The sequence below is a fragment of the Alosa alosa genome, chromosome 17 (assembly GCF_017589495.1).
Source record: "Alosa alosa isolate M-15738 ecotype Scorff River chromosome 17, AALO_Geno_1.1, whole genome shotgun sequence".
In the NCBI taxonomy this organism is placed as follows: Eukaryota; Metazoa; Chordata; class Actinopteri; order Clupeiformes; family Clupeidae; genus Alosa; species Alosa alosa.
Window position 1 is genome coordinate 12,393,337 of NC_063205.1, and position 19,198 is coordinate 12,412,534.

The following is a 19,198-nucleotide window of genomic DNA, read 5'->3' on the forward strand; positions in this document are numbered from 1 at the left end:
TCTGACCACGTGCTTGCACCCGCCAATGGACACCCATGCGAATCTTGCACCCGCCATGCGAATCAGAGGGCGCGTAGCATCCCAGCCTCATTGGTCCAAATCCTGACATTTACAGAGTAACTGTAGCAACCAGGCGAGAGAGATGAAAACAGAAGAGAAACAACTACTAACAAGGCGGTAACGTCGTGTGGCTGCACATGAGGATCTTGACAAAACGGTGAGTTTATGGCTATAGAGATGGCGATTTTATATGGAGATCAATTCTCTCCTAGGAAGTTCGATTGTCTCCGCTCTTAGCTCAGGTGCACTGTCCAAGTTAGCTAAGCAAGAAAGTGAAGTGAAGTGGCGGCGGAGTGTTAGCAGTTCACACTTCAGCTAATGTTAACGGGCTCACAATAATTTACCCTATTTTAATGAATGCAAAAAAGCTAAAGTTAACGGTAACTGTTAGCGCAACTGTTTGTCGCTTGATAGAATATGCTCATATTCAGGGATTTAGCCACTCCAGCATCCAAAGGCAAATACAGCCATAATGTCGTCCTTTTTTAGGAAACGGTTCTTTATTTATACATTTCCACTTCCTTTGTTTACACTGAGATAACATTCCAGTCATCCTGGACCGTCGTTGGTTAGAAGAGCTGTTGGGAAGATTGGACCCAACTGTGGAATGGGCCATAGTCCACTCTGTGAATGTAGGCTACTTTGAAGTTCTGGATTAGCCTATTGCCATAGTTTGGTGAACAAAGCAAAAGTGAAAGAAAGAGGATTAGAGTAGATTAGAGAAATAGAAAGATAGCAGAATAACTATTTATACACCCATATGGTTCTTTCCCTTTTTAGAATAATAAGAAAGTGAAAGCGACATATTTCCTGTTTCTGAAGCCTTGTGCTTAACATGGAGAACAACAGCAATGAAGGTGAGTTGATTCCACTTAATACTCAATCTTTTATTCCTAAAGTGCTGCCTGAGTTGTTTGTGTAGGGTATGCTAGTTAGGTTCAGTCTCGCAGGGGCAGGTGGTGATGCAGTCTTCCTCTGGGACTATGAAGACTAGAACAAGCGTAGCATGAAGCGTAGCATGGTTTTTCGCCATTAGCCACTCCCAGGAGGAGGTTGTTAGGGATGTTAGTGAGCCAAAGGTGTCAGACCCGCTAGCCCTCCCTTCTCCTAAACTGTGGGTGATATGTCACCTGGTATATTCCTCAGAGAATTACCTGTTTTGTGTAATTGTGTGACAGAACATAGTGTCAATATACAATTTGTTAGAGGAAAAGTGAGTTAGAGGAGAAGTGATTTGGTCGAAGCGAGTCGTTAAAGAATATATATATATATTTTTTAAACGGTAAGTATGTAGGCCTGCCATGAGGTTGTGTGATGTAAAAATGCACCATGTGTATTTGTTGTTGGCTGTTCCAGATGAGGTCCAGGCAGAGCTGGCCTCTGTTGAGCTGGAGCTGGAGGATGTGGAGCAGCAGATCGCCTCCCTGCTGGACAGGCAAAGCGAGCTGAACTCGCGGAGGGCGCGTCTGCTCAAGTCTCTGTCCTCTGATGGGGCGTCTGCGTCGCCTGGCTCCTCTCAGCCCCCCAGGCCAAGCCTCAGCAAGCAGGAGTTGCAGAGCTTCAAGAACTCAGGTGTGATGCTCATCCAATCAATGTCTTTCAATAAATGTTGTGTTGCTGTATATTACATTGATATGACCGCTCATAACGAGACTCCAGAATGTCTCTGAATGAAAGCGTGATAATCCTGCCGACTTGATTGTAGTGTATAAATGCCGCTTCCTTTTTTTGTCAAATTGATTGACAATCAATCAACACTTTAATAAGTCATAGACAAAACTCCTTTGCTCAAAAGCTAGATTCGTTCTTTCTTACCATAATTTGACAGCCAATGTAAATTAATTCGGATATGGTTAATGTGTAACATGGTGTGTCCTGCATCCTGTCAGTGACAACAGTATGTTCTGTATTTTCTTTTTGATGCCGTTCATCTGCTTTTATTTGTATCTGTTGAACCTGCTCTGCCATTAAAATCTGCTCTCTCTGCAGATTTTCCCTGGTCTAAAGAAGTGCAGGAGAAGCTGGGCTCCACATTCAAACTGGCCAAGTTTAGACCCCTCCAGCTCCAGGCCATAAACCTCAGCATGTCTGGGAAGGACCTGTTCCTCGTCATGCCAACGGGCCGAGGGAAGAGTCTATGCTACCAGCTCCCAGCTGTGTGTTCCCAAGGTTCTCAACAGCGCTTTCTGATATAATATCTGTATACTAATATATGTATTTCTCTGTAACTTTGTCTACTTGTCTTGCTTTTGTGTATATCAAATTTTATATTGTGTATGCGTGCTATGTCCATATGCCCCTGGGTGCGGTCACACAGAAGGGTTTTAATGCATATGGCGCCGTCTTTGTGTTTACTTTGTGATGCAGAACTCAGATTTTCACATATGGATTACATAATTTGAAGATTTTACTGACTGTGTGTGTGTGTGTGTGTGTGTTTGTATGTGTGTGTGGACATGTGTGCAGGTTTTACACTAGTGATAACTCCGCTAGTGTCTTTAATGGAGGACCAGCTTATGTATCTGGAATCAGTCGGGGTTTCTGCTGTCTGCCTCAATGCCTCCAGCACAAAGGTAACTGACGGACAAAAATATATAAAACAAAAACTGCAGTATGCAGTTACATGCACTTTATACTTAATGGCATACATTAAGGTTGAACAATGAAAACACATGCAATAACACATGCACATTATGTTAATGACATGACTAAACTGTGAACACGTTGCTGGCGATTGGCTTAGTGCCCATCGCTCCCCGCCTCAAGTTGAAATTATTTTAACTTTTTTGCACAACGTTTTGCGTAGCCAGTGGTTATTTCGCCTGTAATCTCATTGTTACATTAACATTCCATGTTCCCTCGTCACTTGTCTCTTGCAGCCTTGGAAATCCTGAGGAATCTGTTTATTTATAGGTTTTCGCATACAAGGAATTTGTCCGGGTAGTGAGGCACAAATCGGTTAAGCATACAAAAAGGGACAAGACAAACTGTTTTTTTTTTCTCCTTTTTTTTGCACAAAAGATTAATAAAAGTAGATCATAAGAATATGAATACAAATGTGCACATGTATATAGACGATGATAAATGAGTATATCTGCATTTAAAAGGAGCATATGAGAAGTGTGTAACAGTGCAAGTTGTGTCAATATTAACCATTTACTAGCTGCTCGTCGGGATGAAACAGGAGTAAGTGGGCATTGTTGATGAGTGTTGTGAATTGTTTGAGTGATGACAGGTGTGTTTGATGAGGGTTACGCTTAACAACAGTGTATTTCCGCAGGAACACGCCCGGTCAGTGATGACGGGAATGACCGACAAAAACTGCACCTTCAAACTGCTGTACGTCACTCCGGAGAAGATCGCCAAGAGCAAGCAGCTGATGGCCAAGCTGGAAAAGGCCTACAACCTGGGCCTGCTGGCACGCTTCGCAGTGGATGAGGTGCACTGTTGCAGTCAGTGGGGACATGACTTCAGGCCAGGTGAGATCTTATGATGTGCCATTAGTGCAACAGCAATGCTAAAGCACCATCCCAAATGCCTTATTACGAAAGACGTCATTTAGAGTGGAACAAAACGCCACACACGATTAAACTACTCTCACATTGGCCAGATTGTTGATTTGCATGTAATACCTTTGCATGTAATGCCATACTCTATACTAGTATGTATTTAGAAGTTTTATCCTGAAAATAAGAAAACCTACACCTCCCTTGTCCTAAAAAAACATGTGGGACACCAAGGCACTCTTCTTAGAAATAAAACCTCTTCAATAAATATACTAGTTCATAATGGAATCTCCCTTGTCCTGTTTGTAGTTTTATTTTGTGTAAACTTATTTTATGTGTATGTCTTTTCACACAAATAAATGTAATGATCATCTGCACACAACCTGATAAATACATCATAGAGCTGCTCTGTTGGGAGATATTTCATTGAAATTATGTCGTTATTGAATGATTTTGTTTTGCTGTCTCGTTGTGAAGCATTTCTTGTGTTTACTGTAGTATTAACATGGAATAAACTAAGAATCTGACAATTATTTTTATAATAATGTAATTCCATGGTGCATGAAAAATCTTATTACATCCATTGCCTTGGATTAAGACCATATAGAGACTTTTAAACTATGGTAGGTTTATGTCTCATAGTGAGCCATTTCTCCTTGTATTACACAATCTTGGCATGCAATGAACTGCGAGTCTGTTGCTGACTCTCCCCATCCAGACTACAAGCTGTTGGGCATCCTGAAGAGGCAGTTTCCTAAAGTGCCCCTGCTGGGCCTGACTGCCACGGCCACCAGCAGCGTGATGAAGGACTGCCAGAAGATCCTCTGCATCCCAGACACCACCACCCTCACTGCCCCCTTCAACCGGCCCAACCTCTTCTATGAGGTACTCTAGGAATGATTCACTGAAAAAAAACATACCTTCACAAGACATGACAACCCCAAAAAAAACAAAACAAAAAAAAACAAGGAATGACTCACTGACAATTTCAGCCCTAATTTAAACTTGGGTAGAATTGATGAATAGTTGGTCATGGTGACGTTGACAATGTTTATATGCTTCCCCACCGGCGATAGCTGTGGCTGGACTCAAAGATGAACTGATTTGATTTTGGAGGTCATAGGTCAAAGTTCAAGGTCATTGTGACATCATATGTATGTCCTTTTCTCGTGAATGTCATATCTCACATGAACGTACGAACGTATCAACATTGAACTGGTTAGATTTGTTTCTAATATCTGTGTATTACATGCCTGGCCACACAAATGTATGTCAACCAGAAAAAATGCAAGGCTGCATGAAAACAATACAGTAATTCATGTTTGAATTTCTTGCGTTCCAGGTACGCTATAAAGATCCCCTGAATGAAGATTCAATCAGCCAAATCGCTTCCCTTATCAAAAGCAGATACAAGGATCAGTCAGGTATATTTATCTTTATGGAATTTTAATTTCTTTCTTTTCAGAAATGCCACAAGCACATTTTGTGCTTAAGTTGTTAGTAGGTGTTTTAACCTAGTCTGGACAAGATAGAAAAAAAGAAAATTTTATATACAGGTATAAACTAGAATGTAGTACAGTCTATTTTATAATGAGGAAATCTGTACTTGTACTCTGCACAATGACAATGCAGTTGAATCTAATCTAATCAAATTTAGTATAAAATAAGCAAAGGGAAATTAAACTGCCATGACTGAAGGTAACTGGAATCTATGTAAACTCACACTTGTTAATCTTGTCCCAAATCTGTGTTGTTCAGGTATAGTGTATGTGCTGTCTCAAAAGGATGCTGAGAATGTGTCTGCAGACTTGCAGAAACAGGGCATCTCGGCACAGCCGTACCATGCCAACATGGAGCCCAGCTACAAGTCCCGTGTCCACAGGCACTGGACCAACAAGAAGGTCCAGGTAAATGCAGACCTGCCAACCTGTACGCAGTTTGCGTAACAACCACACATTTTCACATCAAAGTACGCCGGTATAATTTTTTACTTAAAACTACACAAAAACAAGCAAACATCCAACTTCTCCGGAAATCTCCCTGGAGCGTGTGAATTAGAATCTCCCACAGATCTACTTCATGTGAGGGTAAGAGAAAGAGAATAAGGGACAAGTGAGAATGACAGACAGAACATAGTGATCGGCCTCTCTTTATTTTTTTCTTCGGCCAACGGTGGGTTAAATGAAAGACTTGATGAGGTGAACTTGTGTTCACTCGCAAATTTGCGATCCCCGAGCTGCCATTTCGCGAAACTAAAAAATCTCCACGGAGTGTGATTGTGAATTCACCTAGGCCTAATAGTTTGATGTTGTCTTGGAAAGTTATTACTTGTTCACCACTTACTTCAGTTAACATTATATTTTCCATGTGTCACTTGGTTAAAGTTTTCATAACTAAAAAGCTTTCAGGGAGTGCAGATCTTTCCAAGGCCAAATGTAGCCATTAACAATGAGTCTGAAAGTGGGCCTGGGCTAAATATTTTGAGTTGCTCAGTGATGAGTATTTAATTTGTTTATCTTTGGAGCATATAGATCCATTTCTTCTTGTACGAAAATAAGCGAGACCAAATATTAGGCTTCCAGAAGGACATCGCGCAGCTATTGCTGAGACCGGCCCTTTTAGTTGTGATAATGTAATCATTGCAGCCTCACAGATGGCAGAAAGACACCGCCATCTTTCTAGTTTTGGGTAGGAAACTGCCCCCCACCTCCGAAATCAAAACACAAAAGAGCTGCTAATCAACAGGAATTCAGAGATCTTTTTCTACAGACTGCCGCCGGTGCATTCCCTCTATATTATACATAACATAGAGTAGAGTTATGTTCATACTTTGTTGCAAAAGACACATATTTAGCTTGTTTATTATTGCGCTTTTCAACCAGAAGGGGACCTCGAGCAAATCTTGTTAAAGGTGCCTTTAAGGGATAGCTTGCACACTGGCAACAGCAGATGTCCATAAGCCTCTGTCTACTGTAGATATATTTCTTTACAAAATAAATATTTAATAATAACGGATTGAAAAGATAGCTACTGTAAAAGATTCAGTTTGCATTTTTAGGAACACCTTGGATCAAGTTTAGATAGATATGCGACATTAAAGATGGGACGGTATCCAAAATGTATCTTGCGTGCATGGCTATGTCTGTTTTTGGCTGCATGCATGAAGGCCGATGTGAGCATTTTTTTTTCTCAGCTTAAGGTGCTACTCAAAAAAGAATCTTCAAGGTTGGCAGGTCTATAATTTAATTTTAACAGATAATATTTACTTTTTATAAAACAAATAAAAAATATAGGGGGATCATACGTTTCCTTCTGGTTCTTACTGGTCCTACAAGTCATTAGGTTGGCTTCTGGTGGATTTTATTGATGGTTTTGATGGTCCTTGTCCTTGTCAGCCATATCTGCTGCAGTGTCTTCACACCCGAAACCTCCTCCTGGGAACGGAGCTTTTGTGGTTCTGTGTGGCACTCCAGAAACAGGCCTCCCACTCGGCCTCCTCCTTCCTGTCTCCAGCCTCTGGCCTCAACGCTGTCTCTTTCTCTTCCTTTTCATTCGTCCTTCTGAAGCTAAACAAATTGGAGGAGTGTTTCATTCAAATTAACTGCTGAACCATTTTGATGTTTTAAATGTAAGCTCACTTTTTACATATCCCACTTATTACACCCAATGTGAGCAGATGTATTCTACTTACCAAGAGTGGAGTCCACTTTATACAGGAGATTGTTAAGCATGGCTTTTACATCATCTTCTCATTCATTTCTCTCTGATATTTCCAACTCTTTATCCAAAAACATGTCCAAATCACCCAGAACATTTAGGACATCTTCAGGGATCTCCATTGGCATAGTGAATTCTTCTTTGTAAACTTCGTTGTGAAATCCAGGCAATGATTTACATGCTTTATAATGTACCACTGTAAAGATTCAGGTCTTTACAGTTCTGAAAAAGTCGGGGCTGTCCAATTTGTTTACAATTACATAAAACAGTCTACTTTTGAATGAAACTAGTTTGTTTCGTTCAAAATTATTGTATTCAAATAGTCATTACAATTGAGTAATCCATTTTCTAATTGAATCATGTAAGGTAAGCATATATGCTAGGGAAAAAAGGAAAATAGGGTTTTACTAAACCACAACACCTGAAATTAAAGGAACCGTATGTAAGAAATGTATTTCAATTAATCATAAAATGGCCCTGATAAGTCACTAGACATTAAGAAGTCATGTTCATTTCAAATACTTATATCACTGACAACAGTAGTCCGGCCAGGATATTGTCATTTAAAAAGTGAAGTTGCAGCCCTCAACTGATGTTGATGTTGTGTTTGTCATGTCATGTTTTGGCCTGATGCGCCACCCTCCACCTACTGTATCTACTAATCACAAAGTCAGTAGTGTTTCGGCATCGGAGTTGGCAACCTCGGGGGGGGGGAATACACCGCTCTACAGTAATTTAAAAGTGATTGCAGTACCAGTTTTGGCCACAATCTAACATATGGTTCCTTTAAGCAAACCTATGGTTTTCTTTCAAACACAATGTTCTTATATTGACCAAACCTATTTTGCCACAGCAATTAATTTATCCAACAGAATCATGTAAGATCAATGTGAAGCACCTAAGTACTGAACCATAAGACAAATGAACACATAGGATGCCTTGGTGTTACAATTTCATTGTGAGCCTTTGTAAGAACACTGAGATAACTATGCAGCTAGCTAACAGGGTTGGCAAAAGTTTTCACATGAGTTTTCTTAAAGGGGAACTTGGCAACTATTTCAACGTAATAAACCCGTTTAGAAATCATTTGGCTGGTTAAATGACCTGTTCCGGTGAAAATGGTGACTTTCACCGCTGCGCCTAACGTCCCCAGGCGGAAAACCAACCTTGCAACATTGAGACTACCGTCCAGGAAAGAGAAGTGAGAAACAAGAAACTCGTTTTAAATCGTGTTTCTTACCTTGTAACATCCACATAGTTATGCCAAACGTATGCTAACCGTTCGCTAGCTTGTAAACAAATCCATGGGCTTTATCGTTACCTTTTCCCACAGTTTAAAATAGCATAATGCACAATTTCTCCAGCAGAGGGGGAAATCCTGGCAAGTTTCCCTTTAAAGAGGGTAATGTTTAGAGACCAGTAGAATTTGGAGCTGAGTTGTATCTTATGTTATGCTTTGAGATGAACCATGCTGTGTGAATACTGTGTCACAACATTCAGCATGTTTAATTTTAAGACTTCATCTTGAAGTCTTAAATATCAAAGTACACCTAAATGCCTCAGTACATGCCACCTGTATAACACAATGAGGTTGTGTTTGATTATGGATTGCCTTGTCAGGTAGAAAGTCTGTTGCTGTCAGACATTGTCTACTTAATCAATTCACCCATTCTACCAATAAATGTCATACTCGGTTGAAAAAAAGTATTTGTAGTATTTACAAAATACAGTAATTTATTTTTAATACATGGCATGGCTGCTGTATTTTAACGGGTCCTATTAAAATGTGCAGTGGTCTCTTAATTCTTTCCAGAGCTGTATATGTTGCGCCGATATCTGGCTGCACACATGTAGACCACAATGAGCTAAAAAGGTGTACTCAAAATATCTCTTCCGAGTTGACAGGTCTGTAAATGGCCCTCTGGTGGTATACAGATTAATTTCATTGCCACATATGAATGTTTTTGTTATAATGCGTAATAATTAACATTTTTAGAGTTATTTAATTCTAAAACAATGAGGAATAAATACTGTACAGCGTTTTCTAGTCTGGATTATTCAAGAAGATTGAAACATTGAAACATTATTTATGACTGATCTTTACAGGTTGTTGTTGCAACTGTGGCCTTTGGAATGGGCATTGATAAAGCTGATGTTCGCTTCGTGATCCACCACTCCATGAGCAAGTCCATAGAGAATTACTACCAGGAGAGTGGCCGAGCAGGTATGACAGCCTCCTGCTTGTTGCTGTAAGGCGAATGTTTCAAATCATGTCGACTCATGAATATAGAACAATAAATGGCTCATTGGTTTGTTTGTTTGATATGTTGTTTCTGTGTGTTTTCTTTTCCAGGAAGGGATGACAACCCAGCCGACTGTATTGTTTTTTATGGCTATCAGGACATCTTTAGGATCGCCACCATGGTAGTCATGGACCACACTGGGCAGCAGAAGCTGCACAACATGGTGGCCTACTGCCAAAATGCCGACAAGTATGACTTTACTCTGTCTTCGAGTTGTTCATTCAGTTCATTTGTGCAGTTAGTCATTGTACAACCGTATTGAAGTTCATTGACTTCTGCTGCTAGTATTCAACTTTTTGGGGCTTTAGTGGCTCATTGACTACATCAGATACATAGGTCGAAAAGTAAAAAAAAAAATATATATATATATATTTCCGTGTGCCCTCTGTAAATGTTTGGTTTTTTTGTAACTTGATGAATCAGAGTCCTGCTTAAAAAACATTCAGCAAGGTGGTCCAAATCCAAATCGTTTTTAGGAATAACCTGGTTGAGTGAACGTTGGAACTCTACAATTCCATTTTTTCAGTTTTTCGCTAGATGAATGTAAATATTTTATAGATATGTGGTGGTCTTTGTGCTCCATGTTGTGTTATCGGGTGAGTGCAAACTGCCTCTGTCTCTGACTGTGATTGTTTGTAGATGTCGGCGTGCCACCATCGCTGTGCATTTCGACGAGGTTTGGGATGACGAGGACTGCAATGAGATGTGTGATATCTGCCGCCAAGGCAACGGTGAGCCACTTGAAGAAACAGTTTAACTTATGTAAACCTGTATGAGTCCAGACTTCCGCCAAGGCCAAATGCCATGTCTCACAACGTTGGCGTTATTATAGTGATACTATATTCTTAAGCCAGTACATCAGTTGAAGGAAAAAAATATTGCATCAGTTACAGTATATACGGTCTAAAACTTTTGTCCAGTTGTTAAATTAAACAGATTCCTTATTTCAGCACATTCTATTAAGGATTAATATGTTCAATGATTTACTGTTTAACCATGTGCATCCCTAATGAACACATATTTAACAAACCCAACAAGAACTCACAATGGCCCAGGGCAACTACACCTGCAATTGTACAGTACAGATAGACAGTACAGATGTCCATTTGATTGATCTCATATGTGCTTCTTGGGTAGACTACATCACTGTGGACATCACCAAGCATGCCCGCGAGGTGCTGCAGATCGTGGAGCTGGCTGGCTCGCTGGACGAGAAGGTGACTCCACTGAAGGTGTCTGAAACATGGCTGGGCAAGGGCCCTGCCAAACGGCGGCAGATGATCCGTGTCACAGCTCTGACCCGCTTTGAGGCCGAGGCCATTATAGTTCACCTGCTGCTGCTGGGCTACCTCTGGTAATCCCATCCCATTACATGCAATTATTCAATTCTGACATTCTGTTGGCTACATTTGGTTGGACATGACAAGCACTCCAGGCTAATTACATGATGGAGTTTCTTTGAATGTGCACTATGATGTGCAGCAATATATTTGGTATCGGTCTTGATTGTCATCTGAAAACAAATTCACAACTTCATTCGTGACCGTCTGTGAAAGCAACCGTCTGCAAATTATGCATTTCACAATCATAACACCATAACAGATTTCCGCCTCTGCTGGAGAAATTGTGCATTATGTTATTTCAAACTGTGGAAAAAGGTAACGATAAAGCACATGGATTTGTTTACAAGCTAGCAAAACGGTTAGCATAAGTTTGGCAGACAATGTGGATGTTACAAGGTAAGAAACACGATTTAAAACGAGTTTCTTGTTTCTCACTTCTCTTTCCGGGACGGTAGTCGCAATGTTGCAAGGTTGGTTTTCCGCCTGGGGACGCTAGGGGCAGCGGGAAAAGTCACCATTTTCACCGGAACAGGTCATTTAACCATCCAAATGATTTCTAAACGGGTTTATTACGTTAAAATAGTTGCCAAGTTCCCCTTTAATTGTACAGTCCCATTACCATATACAGGTTTTTTCTTGGGCTGTGAGAAAATATCTTCTACAGTTGAGTACTGTGGTATTGGGGGCAGTCGTGGCCCACTGGTTAGCACTCTGGACTTGTAACCGGAGGGTTGCCGGTTCGAGCCCCGACCAGTGTGCCACGGCTGAAGTGCCCTTGAGCAAGGCACCTAACCCCTCACTGCTCCCCGAGCGCCGCTGTTGTAGCAGGCAGCTCACTGTGCCGGGATTAGTGTGTGCTTCACCTCACTGTGTGTTCACTGTGTGCTGTGTGTGTTTCACTAATTCACGGATTGGGTTAAATGCAGAGACCAAATTTCCCTCACGGGATCAAAAGAGTATATATACATACTTATACTTATATATGACATGAACATGTCAATTCAAACAAGCATGTTGCATAATTCTGAATTATAGTTGAGTTTTCCTATGTTCCATTTCAACAGCGAAGACTACAGTTTCACCCCATACACAACCTACTGCTACCTGAAACCTGGCAGGAAGGCTGCGTTGCTAAAGAACGAGGCTCACTCCATCACCATGAAGATGAAAAGGACCCTACCAGGAGGCCTTCAAGACAGTCCAGTGAGTTAAAACAAAAAGCAAAACCAGAACACTGATATCCATACTAAGCCTTATCTATTAAAACTTCATACTTTCCTCTCTGTTTCTGTGCTAGTGGGTGTTGTGTTTTAGTGATTTTTTAGATTTTTCTTAAGTATATCTAAACATTTGTGCTCTTTGTGCTTAATCATTATGAGTCTGATTTGAGAAACAAATCTACATTTCACTCATTTAGTGAAACTAATGTGTTCGCTTCTGTTTTAGTATCACCTGTTTTGTAAATGATTTTTTAAAATTAGATTTCACCTGATTGACTAATGTTTTTATCTCGAGTTTCTGCTTTGGTAATTCATTTATTTTCCAGTTTTCCCTGTGTTCTCCTTATCCTCTCTGTAGTCTTGGCTGTAGTCAGCAGTCTTGTGACTCACTTCCCTCCTCTTGATCTAGTGTCATCTTTAGCTATCACATTTTCTTTCTTCAATCTCTCTCTTCCATTTGAAAGTGGTGATGTGAACGGTAGGTCTCCATATCTCTTTATTTGAAAAGCACTGTTGTTTTATTATGTGGACTATGTACTTTTGAATTTGTATCTCACAAACTAACCCCTACTCAGCCTTTAGTATTTGTGATAGACAATTCATAACAGCACACCATCATTGACCCTTACTTAAGGATTGTCCATAATGAATTCACTAGTATGATGTTCAAAGCTGCAAGCCACCACTCACTATATAGTTTTTATATATTTAATTTACTGCATTTCCCATGGCAAACGCATTGAAACAGCTTTCAATTACCATTTATGGTAGTGTGTCAGGCATTGTACTGTCAAATGACCATCAAATGGGTCATGCTGAAGGAAAATCTAACCATGCTTGATCGTTTTAGTTACATATCTCTAAATATAAAACACAATCAATTTAATTTGCACATTAAATGGGTCATACTGTATAATAAAAGGGCGGGTCGATGTGACTAGAAATAAATATCAAAACATTTTGAGACTTTCCTGTAGGACGACAACTCCATAAACACTACACAGTTGTAAACACTATAAATGGCTGATGCATCACTTCTGAATCATCTTTGTCCCCTTAAGGCAGAAGAATGGCCCAAGTCAAACTTTGTCAAATCAGAATATTCGGCGGCATGCCATGTCATGCTCTGTATATCGTCCTGCTTTTTGGTCCTTCACCAGTCACAATCTATCACTAATCTATTTATGCTTTAAACCAGATTTGGAAAAGAGTTGGCAAACGGCAGTTATTCCAGAATTGCAAATTCATGTTTTTTGTTTGTTTTGTTCAGTAGAATAGTTAGGCTATACACTTATGAACTGAAACAAAGAGTCATAGAATATTCTCATACCCTGTCAGCTCTACCACAGTAGCATAATTAACTAGATCTGATCTTGCGTTGACCTTGCCTAATGCTGTTTCTAATACAGATAGTTAATTATGATGGGCTGAATCGTGTTCGATGTTGTTGTAAAACCCAGCACAACCCTTCACGTTGATCGCATTTCATTAGCAAATATACACATACAAAAAGATCACACTGAAACCATAACCTTGGCCAAGGGAACTTTGCAGTGGCTGTTGGAATCAACCAACTGTCTCCTCACAATGTTTAGCACTAACTGTGGCGGTTGGGCTCTACCATCGAATACCAGTTATTGGCTTTTTGACCTTTAGAAACCAGTACCACTGTCATAAAGGCCGTAACTCCAATAATTTAGAGATTCATGAAGAACTGCGTCCTGGAATTAGCAAAAGAGTTTTGCTTGGTCATGACTTAAAATCTCTATTTCTCTGAAAATCTGGCTCTTGGCAGTAGAGAAAAAGATGTCCTCCATGTCTTCTTTGTCAGCACCATTTTTGGTTGATTGGATCTCCCAAAGAGAACCAATTGATGTCTCTGTAACTCTCCCACAACCTCCTATCATTTTCATTTTTTGTTTTGCTAAAGCTGGATGACGAAGTGTCCCGCCTCCTTGGACCCATGCCTTAAAACCACTCCTGTGTTTGCTCACCAGGTCACTGAGGTTGAGAACACTGGAGTAGATGGTAGTGCCAAGCCCAAACTCAAACAGGCCAAACGGCCCAGTGGCCGTGGCAGTGGCGAGAAGCAGCCAGTGTCCAAGAAACCCAAGAAAGTGCAAGACTAAATCCACCTCTTGCCACCCTTCCCTTGGACAGAAGATGTCAAAAGTACAGTTTGCCAATTACTGTTTATAGTGTAAATTGCAGGTTAATTTTTTCCCTAAGTTAATGCAACGTGGTTATTAAAAAAAATTAAAAAAGTCATCCATCGTGTTTTTTGGTATCAGAACGCTGAATATAATATAAAAAGTTAGTACTTTTAACAGTGGTTTTAAACCCCCCCAACGCAGGGTGTGACGTCATATGATGGAGTCCTTGAGTTTGCTTATCAGAGATACCATACAGGGTAGACGCCAGAGCAAACAAATTGTCACAACTCCCAGCGAACAGGGCACAGGGGCCCACAGAGGAGGGCAGATTTCACTGCTTTTAAAAAGCCATAGATTATAGCATAGTCAACGTACGGACTTCTGAAAACTAAAGCTACCTTGGTTCATAGATTTCATTAGATGTCAAAATAAGGAAAAATTAAATAAATCGTATTTTTATGTAAACATACTAGTGTGTGCTGGCTTGGAGAGGGCCGTGATCCTGGCTGAAACGAGTGTATGCTACTCTTGAAACAAACGAAACCGAGGTGGAAGTTAGTTTGATGTTGGATATTGGACAGATATTCAAAATAAGGGATGATCCTTTTTTTCAATACCTCCCAAGCCATGTGACCTAGTGACTCAAAACCAATGCAGAATATTTATCCTGTATGGGACCAATCAGGCACACCTTTTTTACACCAATTGTATGCACACTCTATTTTATGGACCCTTTCAAGAGAGTTCCATTATCAACATCATAGTTGGCCCCACAAGACTTCCTTTTTAACATTCCATATGTTATCTTAATGCAGAGGAAGTAGATTGGGGCCCAAATAGAACGTTCAAGCATTGTTTTTGTTTACCTTGTTGAAAGGGTCCATACTAATATTTTAAGGAAAATACATTGTTTAATATAAGGGACGGTCTTCTTTTTTTAATACCTCCCAAGCCATGTGACCTAGTGACTCCAACCCAATGCAGAATAGTTCTCTATCATCTCGAGACCATCATCTCTCCACTCTGTTACATACTCCATAAACGTGGATAGACACACCGGCTTGCCCGGTCACGCCCAGTCACGCCCACACCCGAACCTATAAAACACCTGTGTTGCCGTGTAATCACTGAATGTTTGATCTCCACTGTAACTGAACCGTGTGTTAGTGAACAAGAAGTTGTGTGCGAGTTAGCCTACAGCTAAGGCTAAGGTGCTTTCCAACATGCATTGTGAAGAGCAGATTAGTTGTGGCTCACTTCCCCAATTGGGCCAAGATTTGGAGCCACTCTTCTCTCCCAACTCCCTCTTTGGTGGTTCCTCCTGCCTCCGTAGCAATGCAAGCCCATCTGGCTAACACGGCAGCCATTTCGTCTATGCATCACCTCTCTGGTCGTTTGCAAAGCAGTGCTGGGGATCCCTCTCTTTTGAGAGAGCTCCAGTCAGCCTCTGTGTGTCTCGCTTCAGTTTCCAAGGAGCAGGCAGTGGCATCGGGCTGCTCCTTGGCTCAGTTCTGGGTAGCTAGATGCCATCTCTGGCCGTCCCAGTCTCCAGCAGGCAGACAGAGAGCGTCTTCTGAGAGTGCCTGTGCCTGGGAATGCCTGGAGACGATGCCTAAGATCAGTCGGCCCCCAAGCTGAGTGCCCCAGCCAACACCTACCTTGGGGCATTCAGCTTGGGGACCGACTGATCTTAGGCATCGGCTCCAGGCATCCCCAGGACAGGGTAACCGCCCACAAGCTAGCCGTGGGGGCCAGCGTGCTAGCAGCCGGGGCCCCTCCAGATGCCATCATCGTTCCTGACAATCTCTGGGCCAGCCAGCTTTGCCTCTCAGCCCGGTGTAGAAAGGCTTGGCTGGCCATAGGAGTGGACCCATGGGTGCACTCCACCATGACCCACGGGTACCGCCTACAGTTCAGTAACAGACCCCATGTGACGAGGGTACCTACGTTTATTATAGCCACCTTTCTGGGTATGGTCCTGGACTCAAGGAGGGCAACCGTTCAGTCTTTCACCACATGTCTGTTGAGCCTAGGCCTGTGCCCCCAGGGCCCCTCCCAGGCCAAAGGGACTGAGTCCCACAGGCTTCACAGAGCCCTACGCTGGTGGAAAGATCCAGCCAACACCAGAGGGGGGGCATGCCATGGGACCAGTGATTCGTCACCAAGTCATATTTACCGACACATCCCCAGTAGGCTGGGGTGCCATTCACGAAGGTCGTGGCATCAATGGTCTCTGGACAGACCCTTGGCTATCCCAGTGCCGCTCTCCTCGCCCCTTCAACACTTCAACACATCCCTTCAGGTGGCCTGGCCCCTGAGAGGGACAGGCTCTTGGCCTTAGGGTTGCTAGAGGCGGTGATGTGCACAATGCAAGAGGCTCAAGCACCATCTACGAGGGCTGCTTACACTTATCGCTGGCGGGTCTGCCAGACAGACCCCTTTTTGGCCTCACCCCAGGACATCCTGCTCTTTCTGCAGTCACGGCTAGAGGCCGGCATATCAGCAGTTACTCTGAGGGGCATGGTGGCAGCTATCAAGGCTGTCCGCATTGGAGAGTTTGCCATCAGTGAGGACGCTACTCCCTGATCTCCCGTTTCCGAGGAGCATGGAGACTCACAGTGCGCAGTACTGGCCCTCCTGTCCCACCACTTGCGTCTTGCAGACCCACCTGGGCTACCTATCTGCCCTCAGGCGTGGCCTTTGTGTCTTCCTGAGCATCATCCCGATCGGCAAATAGTTTGTTGATGGCAAATGTTGTTTTCGGTGTGGGCTGCACTCTCCGGGGTGTCTCATCCTGTACATATGGAATATGTAACGGAGTGGAGAGATGGTCTCGACAATAGAGCACGTTGGGTTATGTTGTAACCCTGGTTCAGTCCTCAGGCCGCTTGGAGACCCATTCCGATCAAATTATTAGTGATTACACGCCAACACAGGTCAGATGATAACAGGAGTGAGGGAGATGCAGGGGAGTTGGATGAGGTTTGTTACATTTTAAACTGATTAAGAAAGTTTTGTTTTGTAATTGTTCAATAAAACCATTTGTTATGGATTTTTTATGGACTTTGGAGTCATTTTTACTCAAAACTAATGGCTGGGATAGATTCAGCACCCCTAAAAACCCCTAGTTAGACATCTTAAAAGCTAATATTGGTTTAAAAAAAGGTTTTCATTATTTTCACCCAGACCCTCTGGGCATCCCAGAGGATTTGGCCGTTGATAAATTGGGAGGTGTTACTAGACACCTATAGGAACACATAGTAAAAAAAGCTATTGGTAAGATTTTTTTTTGCAGATTGGCAAAACTAAGAGGCTACTTTTCTTTTACCACAAACTCCCCCTAGTGACGTCATCGCCCAGTTGCATTAACAAACATGCTACCTTTACATAAACCACAATAAATGTTATTTTAACGCATTTAAAGACAAAAATGTTTAAATGTGTACATATTGAGCACTTTATTTTCACATTAATTGATTTTGGAGGTTAACCTGCAATTTACAATTTATATTTGTTAATATAGTTAGCTGTGCAGCCTGCATGTAGACATAACAGGGTGCAACACATCTCTTTGAGGGCTTTTCGAGCGTATGCGTTATAATATTGTCCATCGTCCTTTTTAAAATGCTTGCAACTGGGTAATCATTCATGCATGTGCTTGTCCCATGACGATGACACATGCTTGCTATGATCTATGTGTTTGTTCGTTCCACTAATCGCCACTTGCTTACATTTGTAAATGTCTCATTAATCGGGGGTTCATACACATATAGCTTTATATGATCATGATGCATGCTAATACTAACACGAATGCACCATCCGGAATGCCGTAAATGTAACCGTCGTCTCGGAGACTGTCACATTGACGAGTATTGGCCTTACTATACTAAAAACTATGTTTTTTCTCTTTGCAGGAGGGACCAGGGGATGTCACTTCAGCTAACTCAGTTAGAGTATTAGACGGGAATGGCAGGTTAGATAAAATACACAAGAATCATCAAAATCAGGCCAGAAAAGAGGAGAATGGTTGCGTTGAGATCCCCTCTTGTGAAGAACCAAACCTTAAAGTGTGGGAATCTGCTGCTGTCATTGAGGTGGATGTGGAAATTAACGTCATAGAAACAAATGATGTGGATAAAGAGGGAAGTGAGCCAAAACGTGTTGATCCAGAACCTCTCAAAATTACGGCCAAACGAAAATCAACCACCCCGAAAAGAAGGCGGCGCCAAGCCCCTGTGGGTGGCAGCGTGGGAGCGTCTCTTCCTCCTAAGCCACCACCCCTCGTCAATTCCCCCTCACGGGTGTCCATCATCTCCGACACTGCCGCGGAGGAGCTTTGCGACCTCCAAAGCTACTACAACCGCCAGCTGCGCAGAATAAACTATGTTTCCCATGAACACCTGCAGGAGGCCCACCCTGGGGTGCTGACCTGTATCCGTGAGCCTTTCAGAAACCTCCGTTTGCCCTTCCGCTCCACCATTACAAAGAGTGCCCGAGACCTGTGGACTCGCGTTAGTATCAGGAGAAAGTTGATAACAAGGTGACACAAGAAGATATGTTATTCATATTGCTCTATCACTTCCATTTTCTGCACTACTTGAACAGATGACTGACAACTGCCACTATATGAAAGAAAAATATTGTTATCGGTCATATTGTTGCTTTTGAATAAATATGTTACTGTAATGTACATCTTAGTTTATTTACCCAATGCTTTTGAGGCATTTACGTTTTGATTATAAATGAGATGAGGGAAGTATGCATTAAAATAATGTATATTACCCTAAGTAAGAGCTGTGTCTTTATTTGAATTGCATTTCAATTTAGTAAATTAGATATTATTGTACCATTGCAACTAGAAAGTGTACATTTACATTTTAGTATTTCATCCAAGAT

General features: G+C 41.8%; 1 protein-coding gene across 2 annotated transcripts; it reads left to right on the plus strand.

Moving 5' to 3' along the window:
• Positions 1-92: 92 nt before the first annotated feature.
• On the plus strand, positions 93-19,055 carry recql (RecQ helicase-like). 2 transcript variants are annotated; one of them, XM_048268454.1, is made up of 16 exons: positions 93-217; positions 841-917; positions 1,417-1,632; positions 2,050-2,229; positions 2,527-2,633; positions 3,341-3,539; positions 4,285-4,451; positions 4,909-4,990; positions 5,325-5,473; positions 9,390-9,507; positions 9,637-9,775; positions 10,226-10,317; positions 10,724-10,940; positions 11,994-12,132; positions 14,147-14,321; positions 18,217-18,333. In XM_048268454.1, exons 2-15 carry the CDS (start codon positions 896-898, stop codon positions 14,276-14,278), a joined length of 1,959 nt encoding a protein of 652 aa, XP_048124411.1. In that variant the 5' UTR covers positions 93-217; positions 841-895; the 3' UTR covers positions 14,279-14,321; positions 18,217-18,333. The 2 variants fall into 2 exon arrangements, with proteins under 2 accessions (XP_048124411.1, XP_048124410.1); XM_048268453.1 differs by lacking the exon at positions 14,147-14,321 and having other exon boundaries at positions 18,217-19,055.
• The last annotated feature ends 143 nt before the right edge of the window (positions 19,056-19,198 follow it).

What these genes read in the sequence shown, in the direction of transcription:
- recql (XM_048268453.1), top strand. Translation starts at nt 896, where the DNA reads ATGGAGAACAACAGCAATGAAG. An exon ending in CAGATACAAGGATCAGTCAG is followed by an intron (nt 4,991 to 5,324) that starts GTATATTTATCT and finishes TGTGTTGTTCAG; the next exon opens with GTATAGTGTATGTGCTGTCT. An exon ending in GAGGCCTTCAAGACAGTCCA is followed by an intron (nt 12,133 to 18,216) that starts GTGAGTTAAAAC and finishes TTCTCTTTGCAG; the next exon opens with GAGGGACCAGGGGATGTCAC.